General features: G+C 42.9%; 1 protein-coding gene across 3 annotated transcripts in view; it reads right to left on the reverse strand.

The window, feature by feature from the left end:
* Positions 1-21,284, reverse strand: part of LOC139419477 (cell adhesion molecule 1-like) — a 521,843-nt gene that overhangs the window by 105,565 nt on the left and 394,994 nt on the right. For all 3 annotated transcript variants that reach the window (XM_071169427.1, XM_071169426.1, XM_071169428.1), the window contains exons 3-4: positions 8,117-8,263; positions 1,110-1,262 (exon numbers count right to left, since the gene is read on the reverse strand). In XM_071169427.1, the coding sequence (XP_071025528.1) occupies positions 1,110-1,262; positions 8,117-8,263 (300 nt within the window). The remainder of the gene's footprint in view (positions 1-1,109; positions 1,263-8,116; positions 8,264-21,284) is intronic.

Here is a 21,284-nt window from a genome sequence, read left to right on the forward strand (position 1 = left end):
CTTCTTCTCCAATTGGTTTTGAAAAGAAGATGAGGAGATAGGATGCGAGGAGTATGCAATTGAGAGCTTCTCATTCATTTATTGCTGTGATTATTGATTTCCTGGAGAAGCAATCACTTTTCCTTTATTTCTGTGCTCCCAAATGTTAGGACATAGACAATAGGTAAAGTTACTAGGTTGTTAGCAAGCTAGCTAAGAAGGTACATGACTGAACAAGGTTTAAACAAAAGGCCCGTGAGTAGTTTTAGAATGGCACGCAACATGGTCTATGAATGTAAAATGTGGCTTGCCAATTCACCACAGGAAGAAGAAAAAGTTGCGCCGGTTATATGGGTCATATCATTTGAACCGTTTGGTCTACAAACAAGCTGTATTCACTGTAGTAATGGTACAATCATTACAATGGAAAACAATTGTAGGCGCACAGGTCGCACAGCTAAATATTTAGGAACATATATATGACCAAAATGGTCACACTTTAGAGCCCTGTGCGAGGTTATGACATTTAAAATGACGTTGAGGACCAGATTTAAAATATATTTAACTTTCAGTGAAATGGCATAATCCCTAAAAGTGAGACAGACTTTCAGTCTTCACGTCACTTTTACTCCCGTTACATATTATTAGAATTCAATTCATGCTTTGCACTGTGGCTCTACACCTTGGTGAATGTTTATTATTTCGTAGTAAGCTTGTCTCTGAGTGCAAAAGTGAGTTAGATACAGCTATGGTATCAACCACTCCATCGGTCAATGACGTGCCAGTGATGGCTGTGTGTGTGTTAGTGATGGCTGTTTTGTTCACCCGCACCCACCCGCAAACCTAAATGTAGCATATAGATATGAATTGCACAAGACTGATACATTTATGGATTTTTAATACATTGTTTTCTCTTTATTCAATCCGCCCACCCTTCATCCAAACAATATTTGTAGACCCTAAACCCACCCGTACCGTGGATATAACCTCAGGGATTGCCGGTTATGGGTAAACTTGTGTATCACTAGTGTGTGTGTGTGTGTGTTTTCAATAATGAATGTCAACGTAGACGGTCTAAGACATTTTCCCCCTCAACAAACATTGTGTGTGGTGTGTGTGTGTAGTCATACTCAGCACAGTGATGTCTGCATAGGCCTCCTGTGGGGGGTCCGTGTAGAGCTGGCACACGTATCTCCCCTCATCCGACAGGCTCACATTGGATAGAGACACCCGCAGCTCATTGTCCGAGAAGTTGACCAGCTGGAAGCGAGCATCTTTTAGGGCTGGGGATCAAAGAAAGAGAGATAGGGAGAGAAAGAGTAAGGGAGATAAGGGGGGGGGGGGGGTCAAAAGAGGGTACCATTGTCATTGTCCATGCATTGACTATGGCAGTGTTTCCCAACTCCAGTCATTGAGTACCCCCAACAGTACACATTTTTGTTGTTGTCCCTCACAAACTCATCTGAGTATATTTTTCATTTGCTTTGGAAGAGTGAGCTGGGTGCTCTATCTGGGAGTATTGCACATACCTTAAAATGTTCTCTTGAGTTTAGCAAACTTAAAGAACCTAACGAATCTCTTCAGGTGAATCTTAAATATTCTTGGTAACATGCGCAGAACCACATTCTGAGGTCATGTGTATGCTTTGACACTTTGGAGCACCATCATAGATTGTGACTTTAAACTGTGCTGAATACACGTCGGAAAAACTCATATTGATGCCAGGTGAGCTTTGTTTAATTAAAATGTCCTTTCTTTGTTGAAATTCATCTAATCTTTGAGAACATTTGAATCCTAAGCAATTTCCCTACATATTTCTTGAAGTACAATATCCCAATAAAGCTACTATAGTAGGTCAAAGCTGTGTGCTGGAAAACCTTGGTAGAGCATGGGTGAAGTAGGCATTGTGGGGCTCATGTGAATTTCCTTTATTTTCTCACTTAAAACTTTTTTTTTGTTTCTAATTAAAACAGGAATATGTGGTGACACACACACGCAGAATAATGAGCAATCCATTAGGGAGTTGTTTTGCCTGGCAAACGCAATGGAGAATCCCAATGTCTGGTTCAGATGAAAGCCTCCCCACCACCTCTGACAGATCGACAGCAGCCATTTACTGCTCTCTGTGTCTTCTTTTCTCCCCACACCACATTTATTCTCACCCGCAGCATCCCAGTTCAAAGGAGCAAAAGCAACAAGAAAAAAGAGGTAGCATTAATACATAACTACATAGACGGAAACAAATAACTAAATGAAGAAATCATCTGGGATTATTACAGTTTGCGGCGGCGAGCACATGAAAGCCAGGATTGTGATAGTGATGGGGGGTGAAGCTGATTGTTCTGGGTTCCAGCTGGTTAGCTGTGCTCTTTCACTTTTATGCAAAAAGAGAGAAAGCAAGAGAGCGAGTGAGGGGGGAAAAGAGGAAGCAAGAGAGCGAGTGAGGGGGGGAAAAGAGGAAGAGAGAAAGAAAGAGCGAGTGAGGGGGGAAAAGAGGAAGAGAGAAAGCAAGGCTGTCAGCCTTCTCTCTGGTTCTGCTGCTGTGGAGGGAGTGGAGAAGCAAAGAAACACAGAGCATGGCTCCATCTCCACTGCCATCCACCCTTTTTCCTTGAGTTAATCCTCTCGACCTTCCCGACCCCCCCCCCCCCCCCCCCAGCACCTCGGAGTAGCCACGTGCCCCCTCATCAGAAGACCCCATCGCGATTCCACTCGTCTCCCCTTACTCCCACAAAGACAAGCCACATGGTGCAAAAGGAGAAGGGGTTAAACATGTTGCCGTGTCAACTCATCGCTAATGTCTTTGGTAATGCAGGGTGGTGGTCTTGGAATATCAGAAGAGAACAACAAACAGAATAGCTAACAAGTGTGTGAATTCAGAGTAAGTGACAAATGAGTAGGTGACAAATGTTCAAAGGAGAGCTCTATTTTTAGCATGTAGGCCCAAGATTGAAGTCCAATCAAAACATAACTCCTCATAACTGTCCCAACTTCTTAACTCAATTACTTTAATTATTAAGTTACTTACCTATGCTACTTTTCAACGCTAACCGCTAACTTTGGTGCCAGTAGTCATTATGCTTGGCTCCTCTGTTAGCAGTGGATGAACACAACAGAGGCTAACGTTACACACAGATAATGTGTGACTAATTAAAGTGGCTGACTTGAAAGCAGGGTTAGGCCTGTCAGTGCAAGGGGCAGCCTGACACTAATGATTAAATTAAATGTATTGATTTGAAGAATGTGCTGGGATTAAAACACTCCAATGTGAGGCATCACGGGCTAAACTGCTGGTAATCTGTTGTGAGACTCGGCGTTAGGTGGACACCAATAGGAATGATTAAAGCATTATGTCAACACCGATAATGTTCATAATGGCACTAAAGTCTGGTGTACTGTGGGTATTTGAAAAATGGCCTCCAGTCCATTGTGGTATACTGTATGCTCAATGCATACCTTGCATACATTGCCTCCTTTAACATGCTATATCTTGTTGTTGTGTTAATATACTGTAAGTGTATATCTCCACTACATGACCAAAAGTATGTGGGCACCTGCTCGTCAAACATCTCATTCCAAAATCATGGGCATTAATATGGAGTTTGTCCCTCTTTTGCTGCTATAACAGCCTCCACTCTTCTGGGGAAGGCTTTCCACCAGATGTTGCAACATTGCTGCGGGGAGTTGCTTCCATTCAGCCAGAAGAGCATAAGTGAGGTTGGGCACTGATTTTGGGGGATTAGGCCTGGCTCGCAGTCGGCATTAAAAAACAATTCACCCCAAAGGCGTTCAATGGGGTTGAGGTCAGGGCTCTGTGCAGGCAAGTCCTGTTCTTCCACACCGATCTCGACAAACCATTTCTGTACGGACCTCGCTTTTTTGTAGAGGGCATTGTCATGCTGAAACAGGAAAGGTCCTTCCCCAAACTGTTGCCACAAAGTTGGAAGCACAGAATCGTCTAGAATGTCATTATATGCTGTAGCGTTAAGATTTCCCTTCACTGGCACTAAGGGGCCTAGCCTGAACCATGAAAAACAGCCTCAGACCATTATTCCTCGTCCACCAAACTTTACAGTTGGCACTATGCATTCGGCAGGTAGCGTTCTTCTGGCTTCCGCCAAATCCAGATTTGTCCGTTGGACTTCCAGATGGTGATACATCACTCCAGAGTATGTATTTCCACTGCTCCAGAATCCAATGGCGGCAAGCTTTACACCACTCCAGCCAACACTTGGCATTGTGCATGGTGATGTTAGGCTTGTGTGCGGCTGCTCGGCCATGGAAACCCATTTCATGAAGTTTCCGCCGAACAGTTATTGTGCTGATATTGCTTCCAGAGGCAGTTTGGAACTTGATAGTGAGTGTTGCAACCGAGGGCAGATGATTTTTAGGGCGCTATGCGTTTCAACACTCGCCCGGTCCCGTTCTGTGAGCTTGTGTGGCCTACCACCTCGCGGCTGAGCCGTTGTTGCTCCTAGATGTTCCACTTCACAATAGCATCACTTACAGTTGACCGGGGCAGCTTTAGCAGGGAAGACATTTGACAAACTGACTTGATAGAGAGGTGATATCCTATGACGGTTCCACGTTGAAAGTCACAGAGCTCTTCAGTTAGGCCATTCTAATGCCAGTGTTTGTCTATGGAGATTGCATGGCTGTATGCTCGATTTTATACACCTGTTAGCAACAAGTGTAGCTGAAATAGCCGAATCCACTAATTTGAAGGGGTGTCCACATACTTTTGTATATATAGTGTATATCAACAACACAAATGTGGTTTTGGGCAAAAAAAACAGACAGAATTGGAGGTGGTGAGAAACTGAATACTGATCCATTTGTTGGAGTGAAAAACAGCATTAGTGCTTGACGACATCAGCTCTGTGTCCAACAAGGAACATGGCCCTGCTTTAGCGCAGTGGTGCTGGTCCTGGACACAAGCGTGGCCATGTGAGGACTCAACAGCGGCCCGCCATGCCCCAGGAGGTTGTCCCCCATGACGACACAACAACGGCGCCCGCTCGCAGCATCCAGCTTACTGTGGGGGAGCCCGGGATTGGACACGCAGCAGTGATGTCCAATGGGGTGAGTTTCAGGGAAAACAAAGGCACTAGTAGTAGAAAGCAATTCCACTCAAGAAAACAAACTGAATATGTCTTTCGATGTTGATTTTGTTCTTTCAATTCCTTTAGTTTGGCATAGCGTTTCTCAGGTAATCATTGGAGACTCCTGAGGGGAGTTTGGCTCATAATAGTGACTGGAACGGAGCAAATTGAATGGCATCAAACATATTGTTTGATGTATTTGATACCATTCCACTGATTCCACTCCAGCCATTACCATGTGCCTGTCCTCCCAATTAAGGTGCCACAAACCTCCTATGCAGGTAATGTCTTTTTTGGAAGGTACAAACACAAGGAAAGACAAAATTGGGCAAGAAAATGCAGTGACCATGGAAAGACCTCTGAGGCAACAAACACTTAAACAAAACGTGGGAATAAGATTCACAGTGGCTAGGAACAGGGACAAAAACAGCCACAAAGAAGAAAAAGAAGGGAGGAGCGCCATGCACGTCTCAAAACACAGCAGTATCCTATTCCTGCTGATTTATACTTGAATATAGTAGCTATAGGGGTTTCAAAACGAGCTCATTTATTTGTTTTAAGAGCCACACAAGGCAGAGAGTTTGATAAATATTTGTACCTCATCCATTTAATTTCCGGGATGTATATGTTTCATTTCCATGATGGTCTTGAATTAGATTGTGAAAACTAAAGTCCATCTTCTTCATACAGCCTCTCTACAACCAAACAAACAGCTTTTCTATGAAAATAAAGGCTTTCTTTAAATCTTATTCACAGATTCACATAGCAAGCTATAGTATTAAAAAAAGATACAGCTATTTAGTTAATAATATCGTATCAGAAGGCCCCAAGTTATCTCACAAATCAAGTGATCTTACTTATGTTTAAAATAATATGAAATAATAAAACAGATAAAACTTTATTTTCAAGATTTCTAATTAATTTTCCTGAGTCAGATCAAAGTGGACAATGGACATTTTTTTTCTCCACTCAACTCCATTTGAGGGGTGGACAGTCGCCTAAAGTGGTGTTGAATATACATTGCTTATTTTCGTGTTATCGCAAATAGCCAAAGGTCCGTTCGGCACCATCGAGGAAACGGGTGATGGGGGACAAAAGACTGCACAAACACACACGGCCATATCCATTGAGTCCTGGCAATCTCTGCATTGAAATGAAGCTGACTTTAAACACAAAAGGGGGGGAAATAAACTGCAATTCAGAGCAGAGCGAAAAAATAAAGATGAGATAAACAAAACTTTTATGGCTGCAATGGGTTATTCTTTTCTTCCATCTTTCTCCCTCTCCATATCTCAGTTGTGTTGTTTCTCCCTGGTTTCATTGAGATGAGCTTCTGGCTTCTTCTTAAGTGGCGGCAATCAATTCTGATTAGCAGGCCTGGCTACTTTTTGAGAGAAGCCCATCAAAGTTTTATTAAGGAGTGAGAGAGGGAAAGGGTAGGTGGGTGAGGGTAATTTGGCTCTTCACACAGACTCCCACCACACACATGCACACACGATACACACACACACACATGGAAAAGGGATTTGTGGCGCCCAACCATCTTCTTGCCCTTTAGCTGGCTCCATGCTGTTTTCGTCATCTCACTCTTAAACGTTGCCGGAGAGAGACACCTTTTAATGATAAGGAGAGTGGCGGAGAGATTAGAGGGTGACCTTTTTGGCTTGGCGGCTGTGGACCTGTTAATGACGAGGTCAGTGCTTTGAAAACACAGAGGATATGGAGGTGATGTCCTCATTAAAAGATTGGGAGCGGGTGGTGTTAAAGGTAAGGTAAAGGTGTCCTTTGGTAATGCACAGGCTACTTTCAGACAGGTACCGTCCGGGGCCCAGCGGAATCCTTACACACGTGGTCTCTGGTCTTCAAAAGGACTGGCGTCCACCCACTACACAGGTTTCAAGTGTCTGCCTCTTCACTCTGAGTGCCAGTGCAAAAGTGTGTGTGCCTCTTAACTCGCCGAGTGTGCCTACAGTATATGTGTGTGTGTGTGTGTGTGTATGAAGGAGCATGAAAACATGTGTGTGTGCTCACTTTGTGTGCAGAGGGCCACGCTGGGGAGGAGCCCTCATCCACACCCGGCTCCAACCGCTCCCTTGAAGTGGGGTCACATTAATTTCAGATGCGATGGAGAAACATGCTACCGCTGAGCTTTTCCGCAACTAGGATGTCAATGTCAAAGCTCTCTCCTCTATCTCCCTCCTTTTTTCCCCAATATGGATTTCAGTTGGAGCGGCCCAATATGATATTCAGGGAGGCTGGTAGAAGAGCCACGCTATAATTAAGAAGTGCAGCTGCAGTGAAATGCCCGAATGTTCTCTGGAAAAGATCACAAGAGATCAAGGCGCCCCGTCGGAAGAAGAGATGCCCTTGACAGCCAGCTGTGGGCTTGGTATTTGGTGCCCCAGCGAAACAGAAAAACACGAGGCACGATTTATGTATGCCAGGGGGATCCTGAGGACCTGGCAGTGTGTCTGTGTATATGTGTGTGAAAGAGAGTGTGGGTGAGTGAGGAAGAGTTTGTGGTGGTAGGATTGGAGGGAGGGACAGAACGTTGTATCCATCAAAGACAGATGGGAGCCCTTCTGATGTGGCTGCTTCTCTGTGTGTGTGTGTGTGTGTGTGTGTGTGTGTGTGTGTGTGTGTGTGTGTGTGTGTGTGTGTGTGTGTGTGTGTGTGTGTGTGTGTGTGTGTGTGTGTGTGTGTTTGTGTGTGTGTATGTGTGTGCGTGCTCACGTCTCATCGCTGAAGAAGAAGGACAGAAGGAGGACTTGAGGACTTACTGCAAAAGTGTGCGACCATTAGGGCTATACTTTATGTTTGTGTGTGTGGGCATATTTAGTATTTTCCAACCAGTGGAAAGTACTAATAACATCTGTAAGTCTCTGAAGTGGACCAAAATATTATTGTAGAGTTGATGTGAAAGTATGTGTATGTCTGTCTGTGTAGAACTAGTAGGCCAATCTATTTTTAAGGTGTGTGTATGTATAAGTTTGTGTCCGTGTGCGTGTGCGTGTGCGTGTGTGTGTGGTACTCACGTCGGACGTCTCTGAAGTAGATGGTCTGTCTGTTGGGGTTGAGGAGCTGGATGACAGAATCGTCGTTGTTCTTCACCCTGCAGCTGATGACGGCCACGTCACCCTCCATCACCTCCACATTGTCTGTCACCAGGTTCTGACTCTGGACTGGAAGGCACAGACAGACACACAGTAGTCATTACAACTGCCAGGCTGTGTGCAGTATAGTTTTTCACACCACTGAGCTGAACCGAGCCAAGCCAAGCTGTACTCAGCCTGGTTACACATCCACCATAGTTGCAGGAACTGTGCTGAAATGGTATGAAAATATCATATCTGAGCGAGCACAATTTGGTATGAATTCCGGTGGTACTACCATTTGCCAATACTTGTAAGAGATCAATGCCAACATGATATGTATCCCAAGTTATAATTCAAAATAAGCCCTTCAGTCCATAACAACCGCAAGGAAGAGTGGGGATATTTTTTTTTTTTACCAACTGGGGAAATTGTGTTGGGCCCCACAAGGTCAAATGCTATTTGTAGAGGGTTTAGGGTTACGGTTAGAATTAGTTTTAGAATTAAGTTTAGGGTTAGGAGCTAGGGTTAGTTTTAGGGTTAAGGTTAGGAACCAAGGTTAGGTTTTAGGGTTATGGTTAAGGTTAGGGTAAGAGTACAGGTTAGTTTTAAGGGTTAGGGAAAATAGGATTTCGAATCGGACTGAATTGTGTGTCCCCACAAGGTTAGCTGTACAGGACTGTGTGTGTGTGTGTGAATGTGTGCTTTATGAGCAAGCTGGTAAAGGTTGCTCCTGATGCCTGACCTTGTGGGTGACGGCAGACCCTATCACAGGGCAATGGAAGACTTCATACATGGATTTTAGCTACTTCATTAAAGTCAGGAGAGAGATTTTTGATTATCATCTTCTCCAAGATTAATCTCTTGCCTCCTTGATGCGTAGTTTAAATAAAAACATATTATACAGTTGAAGTTTACGTACACTTAGGTTGGAGTCATTAAAACTTGTTTTTCAACCACTCCACAAATTTCTTGTTAACAAACTAGAGTTTTGGCAAGTCGGTTAGGACACCTTCTTTGTGCATGACACAAGTTATTTTTCCAACAATTGTTTACAGACAGATTATTTCACTTATAACTGTATCACAATTCCAGTGGGTCAGAGTTTACATACACTAAGTTGACTGTGTCTTTAAACAGCTTGGAAAATTCCAGAAAATGATGTCATGGCTTTAGAAGCTTCTGATATGCTAATTGACATAATTTGAGTCAATTGGAGGTGAACCTGTGGATGTATTTCAAGGCCTACCTTCAAACTCAGTGCGTCTTGCTTGACATCATGGGAAAATCAAAAGAATTCAGCCAACAACTCTGAAAAAAAATTATGGTTCATCCTTGGGAGCAATTTCTAAACGCCTGAAGATACCATGTTCATCTGTACAAACAACAGTACGCAGGTATAAACACCATGGGACCAAGCAGCCATCATACCGCTCAGGAAGGAGACACGTTCTGTCTCCTAGAGATGATCGTACTTTGGTGCGAAAAGTGCAAATCAATCCCAGAACAACAGCAAAGGACATTGTGAAGATACAAAAGGTACAAAAGCATCTATATCCACAGTAAAATTAGTCCTATATCGACATAACCTGAAAAGCCGCTCAGCAAGGAAGAAGCCACTGCTCCAAAACTGACATAAAAAAGACAGACTACGGTTTGCAACCGCACATGGGGACAAAGATCGTACATTTTGGAGAAATGTTCTCTGGTCTGATGAAACAAAAATAGAACTCTTTGGCCATAATGACCATTGTTATGTTTGGGGAAAAAAAGGGGAACGCTTGCAAGCTGAAGAACACCATCCCAACCAAAGAAATAAAAGCTTAAATAAATAATAATCGCTACTATTATTCTGACATTTCACATTCTTAAAATAAAGTAGTGATCCTAACTGACCTAAAACAGGGACTTTTGACTAGGATTAAATATCAGGAATTGTGAAAAACAGTTTAAATGTATTTGGCTAAGGTGTATGTAAACTTCCGATTTCAACTGTATATGTATTGTTCCCTAGCCGAGGAGTTAATAGGAGGAGCATGATTGGACTGTGACTTAGGCGGTGGGGCAACCTGCAAATGTCCATGCCTCAATTGACATACACCTCTAAACATCCCTGTCATTTAAAGAGGATGGGGAAGAACGCAATCGCCTCCTCAAATGTCGACAGATAAGGACAGACAGCTTAACAAACAGGATTTAAAATAAGCCTGCGAAACAATACCCCGATACCCCAAACAGCCCTGAAAACAAATGAACCATATGAGAACAAGCCACACTCTCCACTTGTAAGAAGTGAATTCAGCCTACTTTTCAATAAGGAGGGCCGTTATTGGATATATGCTAATATGCTATGCTAACATACTTGGCCAATATGCTAATATACTTGGCTCGAATGATATGCTAATATGCTAGGCTCATAAATGCTAACATGTTAGGCGCATATGATATGCTAATAGGCTTATACAATATGCTAATATGCTAAACTAGTACAGTGGGTATCTAGTACTGTGGGTATCGCCATGATGCTGCTAAATGTAGTCTCTTCTATGTTGGGCTAGGAGTTTAAAACCTGGGTAGTGTTAATTTGGTTAATTGTTCTTCCACTGGTAAACAAACACTAAAACACAAATTGTAAGGGGGGAATACTTACGAGGGAAGGCGCTCATTAACGACAACATCAAAAGTGCAAAGATGTCATCCAGAAAATGTCAATCTTATCGAGTCACTACCAACAGCTACATTAGCCTAATCTGGTATAATGTTGATAAAATCGTAGTAGCAATGGCTCTTATTATGGTTCCTTATTTAGGAAATGTAATTAGATCAAATTAAATAAGTAAGTCAAATGAGAATATCAGCAGGTGGTTTACCAAACAAAAAGAGATGACACTGCAACACAAATAGTTATGATAATACTAAATATCTCATGTCAGAAACTGCATTCAAAAACTACAACTCAGAAAACCATGTCACATGCCTTAAGTGCCCAGATTTTTTGATCAATCATTCTCAGAATATCAAATAGTCTCGATCTGCACGTGCCTTGGCAACTCCTCTAACTATCCTTGTGTGCATCTACTAACACACATGTTTGGCACAACAACGAACCAATCTAGTAGAGAGAGTTGGATAAATCCCATAGCCTTGCCTACAGCTGGGACCGAGCTACAGCTCAACATACAGTACCAGTCAAAAGTTTGGACACACCTACTCATTCAAATCAAATCAAATCAAATCTCCTTCTTGGTCAAATAGTCCTTATACAGCCTTATACATGCTGGTTAAGTTTGCCTTGAAATCACAGACAGTGTCACCGGCAAAGCACCATAACACCTCATCGCGGTGGGAACCACACATTCCGTTCACCTACTCTGCATCTCACAAAGACATGGCGGTTGGAACCAAAAATCTCAAATTTGGACAGATTGCCACCGGTCTAATGTCCATTGCTTGGCCCAAGCAAGTCTCTTCATCATATTGGTGTCCATTAGTAGTGGTTTCTTTGCAGCAATTCGACAATGAAGGCCTGATTCACACAGTCTCATCTAAACAGTTGCTGTTGAGATGAGTCTGTTATTTGAACTCTGTCAGGTGCAATCTGAGGTGCAGTTAATTGCCGATTTCTGAAGCTGGTAACTCTAATGTACTGGCTCCAAGATGGCATAGCAGTCACACGTCTTTTGTCCTCGTCTTGTCGTGTCCCGTATATATATATATATATATATATTTACAACTTTCTTCGCATACCTTTTTATATATTTTTTATTTTCCATGAACTCATCTTCAAAACACTCTCCTACAACCCGCCTCACCAATTTATATTAAAAAAAAGAAAGTATTATTTACCTCAAATCTGTAATCCTCCATAGAAGCTAACCCGAAGCAAGCCAGAAGCTAGCCAGAAACGAATCCAGAAGCTAGCCAGAAGCTAGCCTGAAGCTAACCAGAAGCTAATCAGAAGCTAGTTAGCTTCTTTACTGGCTAATCGTTGGTATTCAGCTAACCACGGTTTGTGGTCATCGGCTATCCTTTAGCTCAAAAATCTATCGCCAGTTTTGTATGGCGCGGCTCGGACCGGTACATACCGGACATATTTTTCTCTCCATGTCCCCGGATTTCAACCGCTAACTCTGGACATTTATATCTGGATCTCGCAGCTAGCTAGCTGCTATCCGTGTGACTATCGGCTTACGTCGATTCCGGAGCAAACATCCAATTATTCCGGAGCTAGCCAGCTGAAGAGTTCCATCAGTCACTCCTGGGCTACAATCATCTATCCCTACCTGTTTAACTGCCAACGCGGAGCCCCACCGGGCCTTCACAACTGGACTACCAACGTTATCTACCCGAGGGAGTTATCCGGCTGGCTCCTACGTCGCGACGTTACCTGAAAGCCCATCTGCGGTCCGCTAATCGTTAGCTGTCTTATCGGCTGCTATCTGAATAGACCTATCGAACAATTATTTATTTTTTTCTCCCTTGGGCCTCTATAACTATATCTATAGTTTTTTTTTTGTGAATTGGATTGATCCCCGCTACCACATGGAACCCCAGTAATCCTACCGACAGAAATGCATGAGGTGGCTAAAAACAGACCTCCATCCTATGCTAGCTTGCTACCGATGGCCCGGCTAGCTGTCTGAATCGCCGTGACCCTAACCAACCTCACTACTCAGTGGACCCTTTTGATCACTCGACTAAGCATGCCTCTCCTTAATGTCAATATGCCTTGTCCATTGCTGTTCTGGTTATCAATGAACCTACCAGATACCTCCCCAAAGTCTTAAACACGGGCTCCCTCATAGATATCATCCAAACCAACTTGCCCTCTAAATACACCTCTGCTGTCTTCAACCAAGATCTCAGCGATCACTGCCTCATTGCCTGCATCCGTAATGGGTCAGCGGTCAAACGACCTCCACTCATCACTGTCAAACGCTCCCTGAAACACTTCAGCGAGCAGGCCTTTCTAATCGACCTGGCCGGGGTATCCTGGAAGGATATTGATCTCATCCCGTCAGTAGAGGATGCCTGGTTATTTTTTTTAAAAGTCTTCCTAACCATCTTAAATAAGCATGCCCCATTCAAGAAATTTAGAACCAGGAACAGATATAGCCCTTGGTTCTCCCCAGACCTGACTGTCCTTAACCAACACAAAAACATCATATGGCGTTCTGCATTAGCATCGAACAGCCCCCGTGATATGCAGCTGTTCAGGGAAGCTAGAAACCATTATACACAGGCAGTTAGAAAAGCCAAGGCTAGCTTTTTCAAGCAGAAATTTGCTTCCTGCAACACTAACTCAAAAAAGTTCTGGGACACTGTAAAGTCCATGGAGAATAAGAACACCTCCTCCCAGCTGCCCACTGCACTGAAGATAGGAAACACTGTTACCACTGATAAATCCACTATAATTGAGAATTTCAATAAGCATTTTTCTACGGCTGGCCATGCTTTCCACCTGGCTACTCCTACCCCGGTCAACAGCACTGCACCCCCCACAGCAACTCGCCCAAGCCTTCCCCATTTCTCCTTCTCCCAAATCCAGTCAGCTGATGTTCTGAAAGAGCTGCAAAATCTGGACCCTTACAAATCAGCCGGGCTAGACAATCTGGACCCTTTCTTTCTAAAATTATCTGCCGAAATTGTTGCCACCCCTATTACTAGCCTGTTCAACCTCTCTTTCGTGTCGTCTGAGATTCCCAAAGATTGGAAAGCAGCTGCGGTCATCCCCCTCTTCAAAGGGGGGGACACTCTTGACCCACACTTCTACAGACCTATATCTATCCTACCCTTCCTTTCTAAGGTCTTCAAAAGCCAAGTCAACAAACAGATTACCGACCATTTCGAATCTCACCATACCTTCTCTGCTATGCAATCTGGTTTCAGAGCTGGTCATGGGTGCACCTCAGCCACGCTCAAGGTCCTAAACGATATCTTAACTGCCATCGATAAGAAACATTACTGTGCAGCCATATTCATTGATCTGGCCAAGGCTTTCGACTCTGTCAATCACCACATCCTCATCGGCAGACTCGACAGCCTTGGTTTCTCAAATGATTGCCTCGTCTGGTTCACCAACTACTTCTCTGATAGAGTTCAGTGTGTCAAATCGGAGGGTCTGCTGTCCGAACCTCTGGGAGTTTCTATGGGGGTGCCACAGGATTAAATTCTTGGACCGACTCTCTTCTCTGTATACATCAATGATGTCGCTCTTGCTGCTGGTGAGTCTCTGATCCACCTCTACGCAGACGACACCATTCTGTATACTTATGGCCCTTCTTTGGACACTGTGTTAACAACCCTCCAGGCAAGCTTCAATGCCATACAACTCTTCTTCCGTGGCCTCCAATTGCTCTTAAATACAAGTAAAACTAAATGCATGCTCTTCAACCGATCGCTGCCTGCACCTGCCCACCTGTCCAACATCACTACTCTGGCCGGCTCTGACTTAGAATACGTGGACAACTACAAATACCTATGTGTCTGGATAGACTGTAAACTCTCCTTCCAGACCCACATCAAACATCTCCAATCCAAAGTTAAATCTAGAATTGGCTTCCTATTTTGCAACAAAGCATCCTTCACTCATGCTGCCAAACATACCCTTGTAAAACTGACCATCCTACCGATCCTCGACTTCGGCGATGTCATTTACAAAATAGCCTCCAATACCCTACTCAAATTGGATGCAGTCTATCACAATGCAATCAGTTTTGTCACCAAAGCCCCATATACTACCCACCATTGCGACCTGTATGCTCTCGTTGGCTGGCCCTCGCTTCATACTCGTCGCCAAACCCACTGGCTCCATGTCATCTACAAGACCCTGCTAGGTAAAGTCCCCCCTTATCTCAGCTCGCTGGTCACCATAGCATCACCCACCTGTAGCACGCGCTCCAGCAGGTATATCTCTCTGGTCACCCCCAAAACCAATTCTTTCTTTGGCCGCCTCTCCTTCCAGTTCTCTGCTGCCAATGACTGGAACGAACTACAAAAATCTCTGAAACTGGAAACACTAATCTCCGTCACTAGCTTTAAGCACCAACTGTCAGAGCAGCTCACAGATTACTGCACCTGTACATAGCCCACCTATAATTTAGCCCAAACAACTACCTCTTTCTCTACTGTATTTATTTATTTTATTTATTTATTTTGCTCCTATGCACCCCATTCTTTTTATTTCTACTTTGCACATTCTTCCACTGCAAATCTACCATTCCAGTATTGTATTTACTTTGCCACCATGGCCTTTTTTTTGCCTTTACCTCCCTTATCTCACCTCATTTGCTCACATCGTATATAGACTTGTTTATACTGTATGTTTGTTTTACTCCTGTCGTTGTATGTGTCGAACTGCTTTGCTTTATCTTGGCCAGGTCGCAATTGTAAATGAGAACTTGTTCTCAACTTGCTTACCTGGTTAAATAAAGGTGAAATAAAAAATAAATAAATAATGAACTTATCCTCTGCATTATATGTAACTCTGGGTCTCATCATAGCTCTTGATGGTTTTTGCGACTGCACTTCAAGAAACTTTCAAAGTTCTTGAAATTTTCCAGATTGACTGACTTTCATGTCTTAAAGTACTGGTGGATTGTCATTTCTCTTTGCTTATTTCAGCTGTTCATGACGTAATATGGACTTGGTATTTTACCAAAAAGGGCTGTCTTCTGTATACCAATCCTCACAACAAAACTGATTGGCTCAAACTCATTAAGGAAAGAAATTCCAGAAATGAACTTTTAACAAGGCACACCTGTTAATTGAAATGCATTCCAGGTGACTACCTCATGAAGCTGGTTGAGAGAATGCCAAGAGTGTGCAAAGCTGTCATTAAGGCAAAGGGTGGTTACTTTGAAATATATTTAGATTTGTTCAACACTCTTCTGGTTACTACATGATTCCATATGTGTTATTTCATGGTTTTGATGTCTTCACTATTATTCTATAATGTAGAACATAGTAAAAATTAAGAAAAACCATGGAATGAGTAGGTGTCCAAACTTCTGACATACAGTGCATTTGGAAAGTATTCAGACCCCTTTACTTTTTCCACATTCTGTTAGGTTACAGCCTTATTCTAAAATGGATTCAATATTTTTTCCCCTCAATCTACACGCAGTACCCCATAATAACAAAGCAAAAACAGTTTTTTAGATATGACATTTGACATCGATTACAGCCTAGAGTTGTCTTGGGCATGACGCTACAAGCTTGGCACAGCTGTATTTGGAGACATCATCCAATTCTTCTCTGCAGATCCTCTCAGGTTGGATTGGGAGTGTTGCTGCATAGCTAGAAATGTTCAATCGGGTTCAAGTCCGGGCTCTGGCTGGGCCACTCAAGGACATTCAGAGACTTGAAACAGGATGCACCTGAGCTCAATTTCGAGTCTCATAGAAAAAGGTCTGAATACTTATGTAAATAAGGTATTTGTTTTTAGTTTTTATAAATTAGCAAACATTTCTCAACCTGTTTTCACTTGGTCATTATTGGGGTATTGTGTGTATATTGCTGAGGGATTTTATTTGACTTATTTTAGAATAAGGTTGTAACGTAACAAAATGTGGAAATATTCAAGGGGTCTGAATACTTTCCAAATGCACTGTACATGTATAGATGTGCATGTGTCTGAGCCACAAGGGGGAGCCACCGTGTCAAATTCAATGGGAGAGATGTGTGTGCATATTGGATGAACCTTTAGCAAAAACCTAGCAATACAGCAGTACTCACCAAGAGTGATTTGGGGAAAGCTCAACACTGCATGCAGCTGACCAGAAAGTAAAACAACAAGATAGATATGATCTAATACAGGGTTTCCCAAACTCGGTCCTGGGGTCCGCCACTGAGTGAGCATTATGGTTTTCGACCCTAGCACCTACACAGCTGATTCAAATAATCAAAGCTTGATGATGAGTTAGTCATTTGAATCAGTTGTGTAGTGCTAGGTCAAAAAAAACAACACATGCATTTAGGAGGGGGGGGCGGGCACTACCGAGTTTGGGAAACCTTGGTCTAATAGATCCATAATGGGAATAGGGACATGTGTATAGCAATTGGAGGACGGCTATTGTATCTATGCTTCAATGAATTGATTGAACAATAAAATACATTAATTCTAAGCAAATGTGCAACATTTGCATGTGCAACATACTTTAGCTTTGCTGTAGGCCCACTTTGATGTGCATTTGCTTTCTGTGAATGCCGTCATGTAGCCAAAGACTATTGTAGCATTTGCATAACTTGTTCAAACAGATCTGTTACATTATCTTTGTATTTAATTAGTGGAATTCAAAAGCGCTAGCACAGAGCATTGATCATTCTGGCCAAGATTAAACTTGTCAGATGAGGATGATCTGTACTAGCCTACCCTGTGTGTGTAAGCTCTACTGCACTTGTCTGAGTGTGGAGCACACATTTGAGTAGGTGTGTTTGTGTGTGTGTGTGTGTGTGTGTGTGAGAAAGAGAGAGACCCGCATGTGTATGCGCCAGTGTGTGTGGTATACTTCGCCGTTCACTCTGACAGAGAGAGAGAGCACCAGCAATTGGGAGAAGACCACCTGCGCAGCATGTCATAGACAGCTGGCTGAAGGCTGCAGCGCACCGCTGGGTTGGAAAGGTCACCGGGCCCTCACTGGCCCTGTCCTCTATTTAGAGGGGAGCGTAGAGGGTCCGGCAGCCAGGGCCCGGTAGACCCCCAGTACACGCTCAGCACGTTCAGTCAGTGAAAATAGCACCCGTGTCAAATTAGCATTGACCAGTGGGTTTGCATATGGAAGGGGCTCTTGAGCTAGCTAGCACACAGCAGGCTATTAAACAGGCAGTGAGCAGTGATAGGCTCTTACTGTGCCACACCCCTTGGTGAGCTGTACCCTGCTAAAGCTAACCAGCAATAACTAGGTAATGTAGCTAGACTGTTATTGGAATGTAAATGGACTGTTTGTAGAGCAAGGTTGCCACTGTATTCGTTACACCTATCCAGTTATGTCAGATTCGTTTTGTAGGGTCTATTGTCCCAGCAATCAACTAGGACTGTAGCTTCTGCTTACGCTTATCTTATGTATCACACTACAGCTAAGGAGACAATTTACAACAAACAAACAATGCTGTATTTTGACATGGTGAATTTGGTAGGTCAAATAGTCATATCTCACTGAGAACGTGTTTGACAGGGTGCATCTAAGCACCCCAGATGATATGACTCTCATTCGCTAGCATTCAGTGTAGAGGTCGACCGATTATGATTTTTCAACGCTGATACCGATTATTGGAGGACCATAAAAGCCGATACCGATACCGATTATTGGAGGACCATAAAAGCCGATACCGATTAATCGGCTGATTTTTTAAAACATTTATTTGTAATAATGACAATTACAACAATACTGAATGAACACTTATTTCAACTTAATATAATACATCAATAACATAAATTTAGCCTCAAGTAAATAATGAAACATGTTCAATTTGGTTTAAATAATGTAAAAACAAAGGTTGGAGAATAAATTAAAAGTGCAATATGTTCCATGTAAAATATGTGCCATGTAAGAAAGCTAACGTTTCAGTTCCTTGCTCAGAACATGAGAACATATGAAAGCTGGTGGTTCCTTTTAACATGAGTCTTCAATATTTTTAGGTTGTAGTTATTATAGGAATTATAGGACTATTTCCCTCTATACCATTTGTATTTCATTAACCTTTGACTATTGGATGTTCTTATAGGCACTTTAGTATTGCCAGTGTAACAGTATAGCTTCCGTCCCTCTCCTCGCTCCTCCCTGGGCTCGAACCAGCAACACAACGACAATTAGCGCACGCTAATGATCGTTTTTTATAAGATAAGTTTAATGCTAGCTAGCAACTTACCTTGGCTTACTGCATTTGCGTAACTCCTTGTGGAGTGCAACGAGAGAGAGGCAGGTCGTTATTGCGTTGGACTAGTTAAGGTTGCAAGATTGGTTCCCCCGAGCTGACAAGGTGAAAATCTGTCGTTCTCTGCCCCTGAACAAGGCAGTTAACCCACTGTTCCTAGGCCGCCATTGAAAATAAGAATGTGTTCTTAACTGACTTGTCTAGTTAAATAAAGATTAAATAAAGGTGTAAAAAATAAATAAATAAATCAGCGCCCAAAAATACCGATTTCCGATTGTTATGAAAACTTGAAATCGGCCCTAATTAATCGGCCATTCCGATTAATCGGTCAACCTCTAATTCAGTGTGTGTGTGAGTTTCCCTGGTGTTCTCTCAAAAAACAAGAGGCACTTCTTTTATCTCCCTTTGATTTTTCACAACCCAATTCTGCTGTGGACTGGATAAGTTTGGGTGGCCATTGACCACTCCATCTGTGAGTAGGAGACCCAGTTCTCAACCCGAAATGCACAGTGATGCAGCCCTGCCAAAATCCCTAACCAACTAGACACTGTATTATAAAAAAACATAAAATTCCCATACAGTACACTGCCTTAATGCAAATAACCCTACCCATGTACCAATGTGTTTGGGCTGTCATGCTAACTTCTACGGCCATTGTCATACCAAACCATAGTTGATTCTACAGCACACACAGATCTGGGACCAGGCTAAAAGTACCCTGCTGCTCAAGAATATAAAATACATTAAGCCTGATTTAAGCCTTTTAGAAATGGCCTGCTTTTAAGATTAAACAAATCTTATTAAAGGGAGTAAAAAGGACGTTTTAGAGATATTTTATCGCACAGTAATAAGATCAAAGGTTTGATAGGGATGATGTTGAATCATTGAACGACGTCAAGTGGTTTAATTTTCCTCAGAAACGTTCATGGTTTCTTAAATACTGAGGATGTTTTAGTATTTGAGATAGCTACCTCATTCAAAGGGAATGACTTGGAATGATCCCACATCGTCTTTGACTTGTTCTATGCTTCCCCTTGTAATTTCACTAAGTGGTATTTTTAAAAAAAATTTTTTTAATGTCTCCAGAGGTATATGAATAGAAATAACTGTAAATACACGCAAAAAAACACTTCTGAACAATTCTGTACTACTTGTTATGTTAATAGTGAACCAATGCCACCGATATTCATAAAGCATATTCCAATACAAAAAGGGCCTAAAGCTTAAGTTGTGATTACTCGTCCCAAAGAAAAGTTTGAAGAAGCTTTTGTAGTGGCTAATTAGCAACAATAGCATGGCGTTTTTATGAAGATTAGGAGACCGTGTTTATAAACTGACCTCTGCATCAACACGTTGGAAGAGAAAAACACGGAGAAAATCCTTCAAAAGCTATTCTGTGCTATTATTCCCTTCCTCCCTCATCATCATCCCCCTCTCCACTCTGAGAGGAGACAGTGGGGAGACATTTGCAGTGCCTTTCAATAAAGGAGGGAGAAGAGAAGTAAAGAAGGAGGGGGAGGCCTGTGTGGTGCTAATGACCAGTAAAATGGAGGTCACGTGGGAGCTGTCCGTGGATGGATGGATGGATGGAGAGAAGGAGAGCAGAAAAGCGTCCAAATCAGTGGAGTGATGGGACGATGTGTGTGTGTGTATGTGCTTTTAGTGTCATTAAGTGTGTGTGTGTGTGTATAGCTGCTTGCATGCATGTGATTTATGTTGATGATCATGCATGTGATTAATGCATGATTATGTGTGCATTTACTGTGACTCTCTGTGAAGGGATTAGTGTATGTGTACCAGCATGGCGTGAGTGTCTATCTGTACTACTTTGTGTGTGTGTGTGTGTGTGTGTGTGTGTGTGTGTGGGAGGGGAGGGGGTGGCAGCCCAGAGATTAATGCATCAGAGGCAGTGGTGCTATAACTAGAGGGCCTGCCATTATGCTCGCTCATTTGGAAATCTCTTTCAGGGAGGAGAGAGGGAGAGAAGCCGGGAGGGAGAGAGAGGCAGGGAGGGGGAGAGAGGCAGGAGAGAGGGAAGGAGAGAGGGAGAGAGGCAGGGACGGAGAGAGAGAGGAGCGATAGAGTGGGCTCATCTCCTCCACTACCAGCCAGATAAACAAAAACTGGTTGAGACCCTGCAGACAGTCTGAAGGAGGAGAAAGAGAGAGATGGTGAGAGAGAACAAGAGGGAGATACAGACTTAGAGAGAAAGAGAGAGGTGGGGAGGTAGAGGGCA

This window comes from Oncorhynchus clarkii, chromosome 10, assembly GCF_045791955.1.
Source record: "Oncorhynchus clarkii lewisi isolate Uvic-CL-2024 chromosome 10, UVic_Ocla_1.0, whole genome shotgun sequence".
Taxonomy (NCBI): Eukaryota; Metazoa; Chordata; class Actinopteri; order Salmoniformes; family Salmonidae; genus Oncorhynchus; species Oncorhynchus clarkii.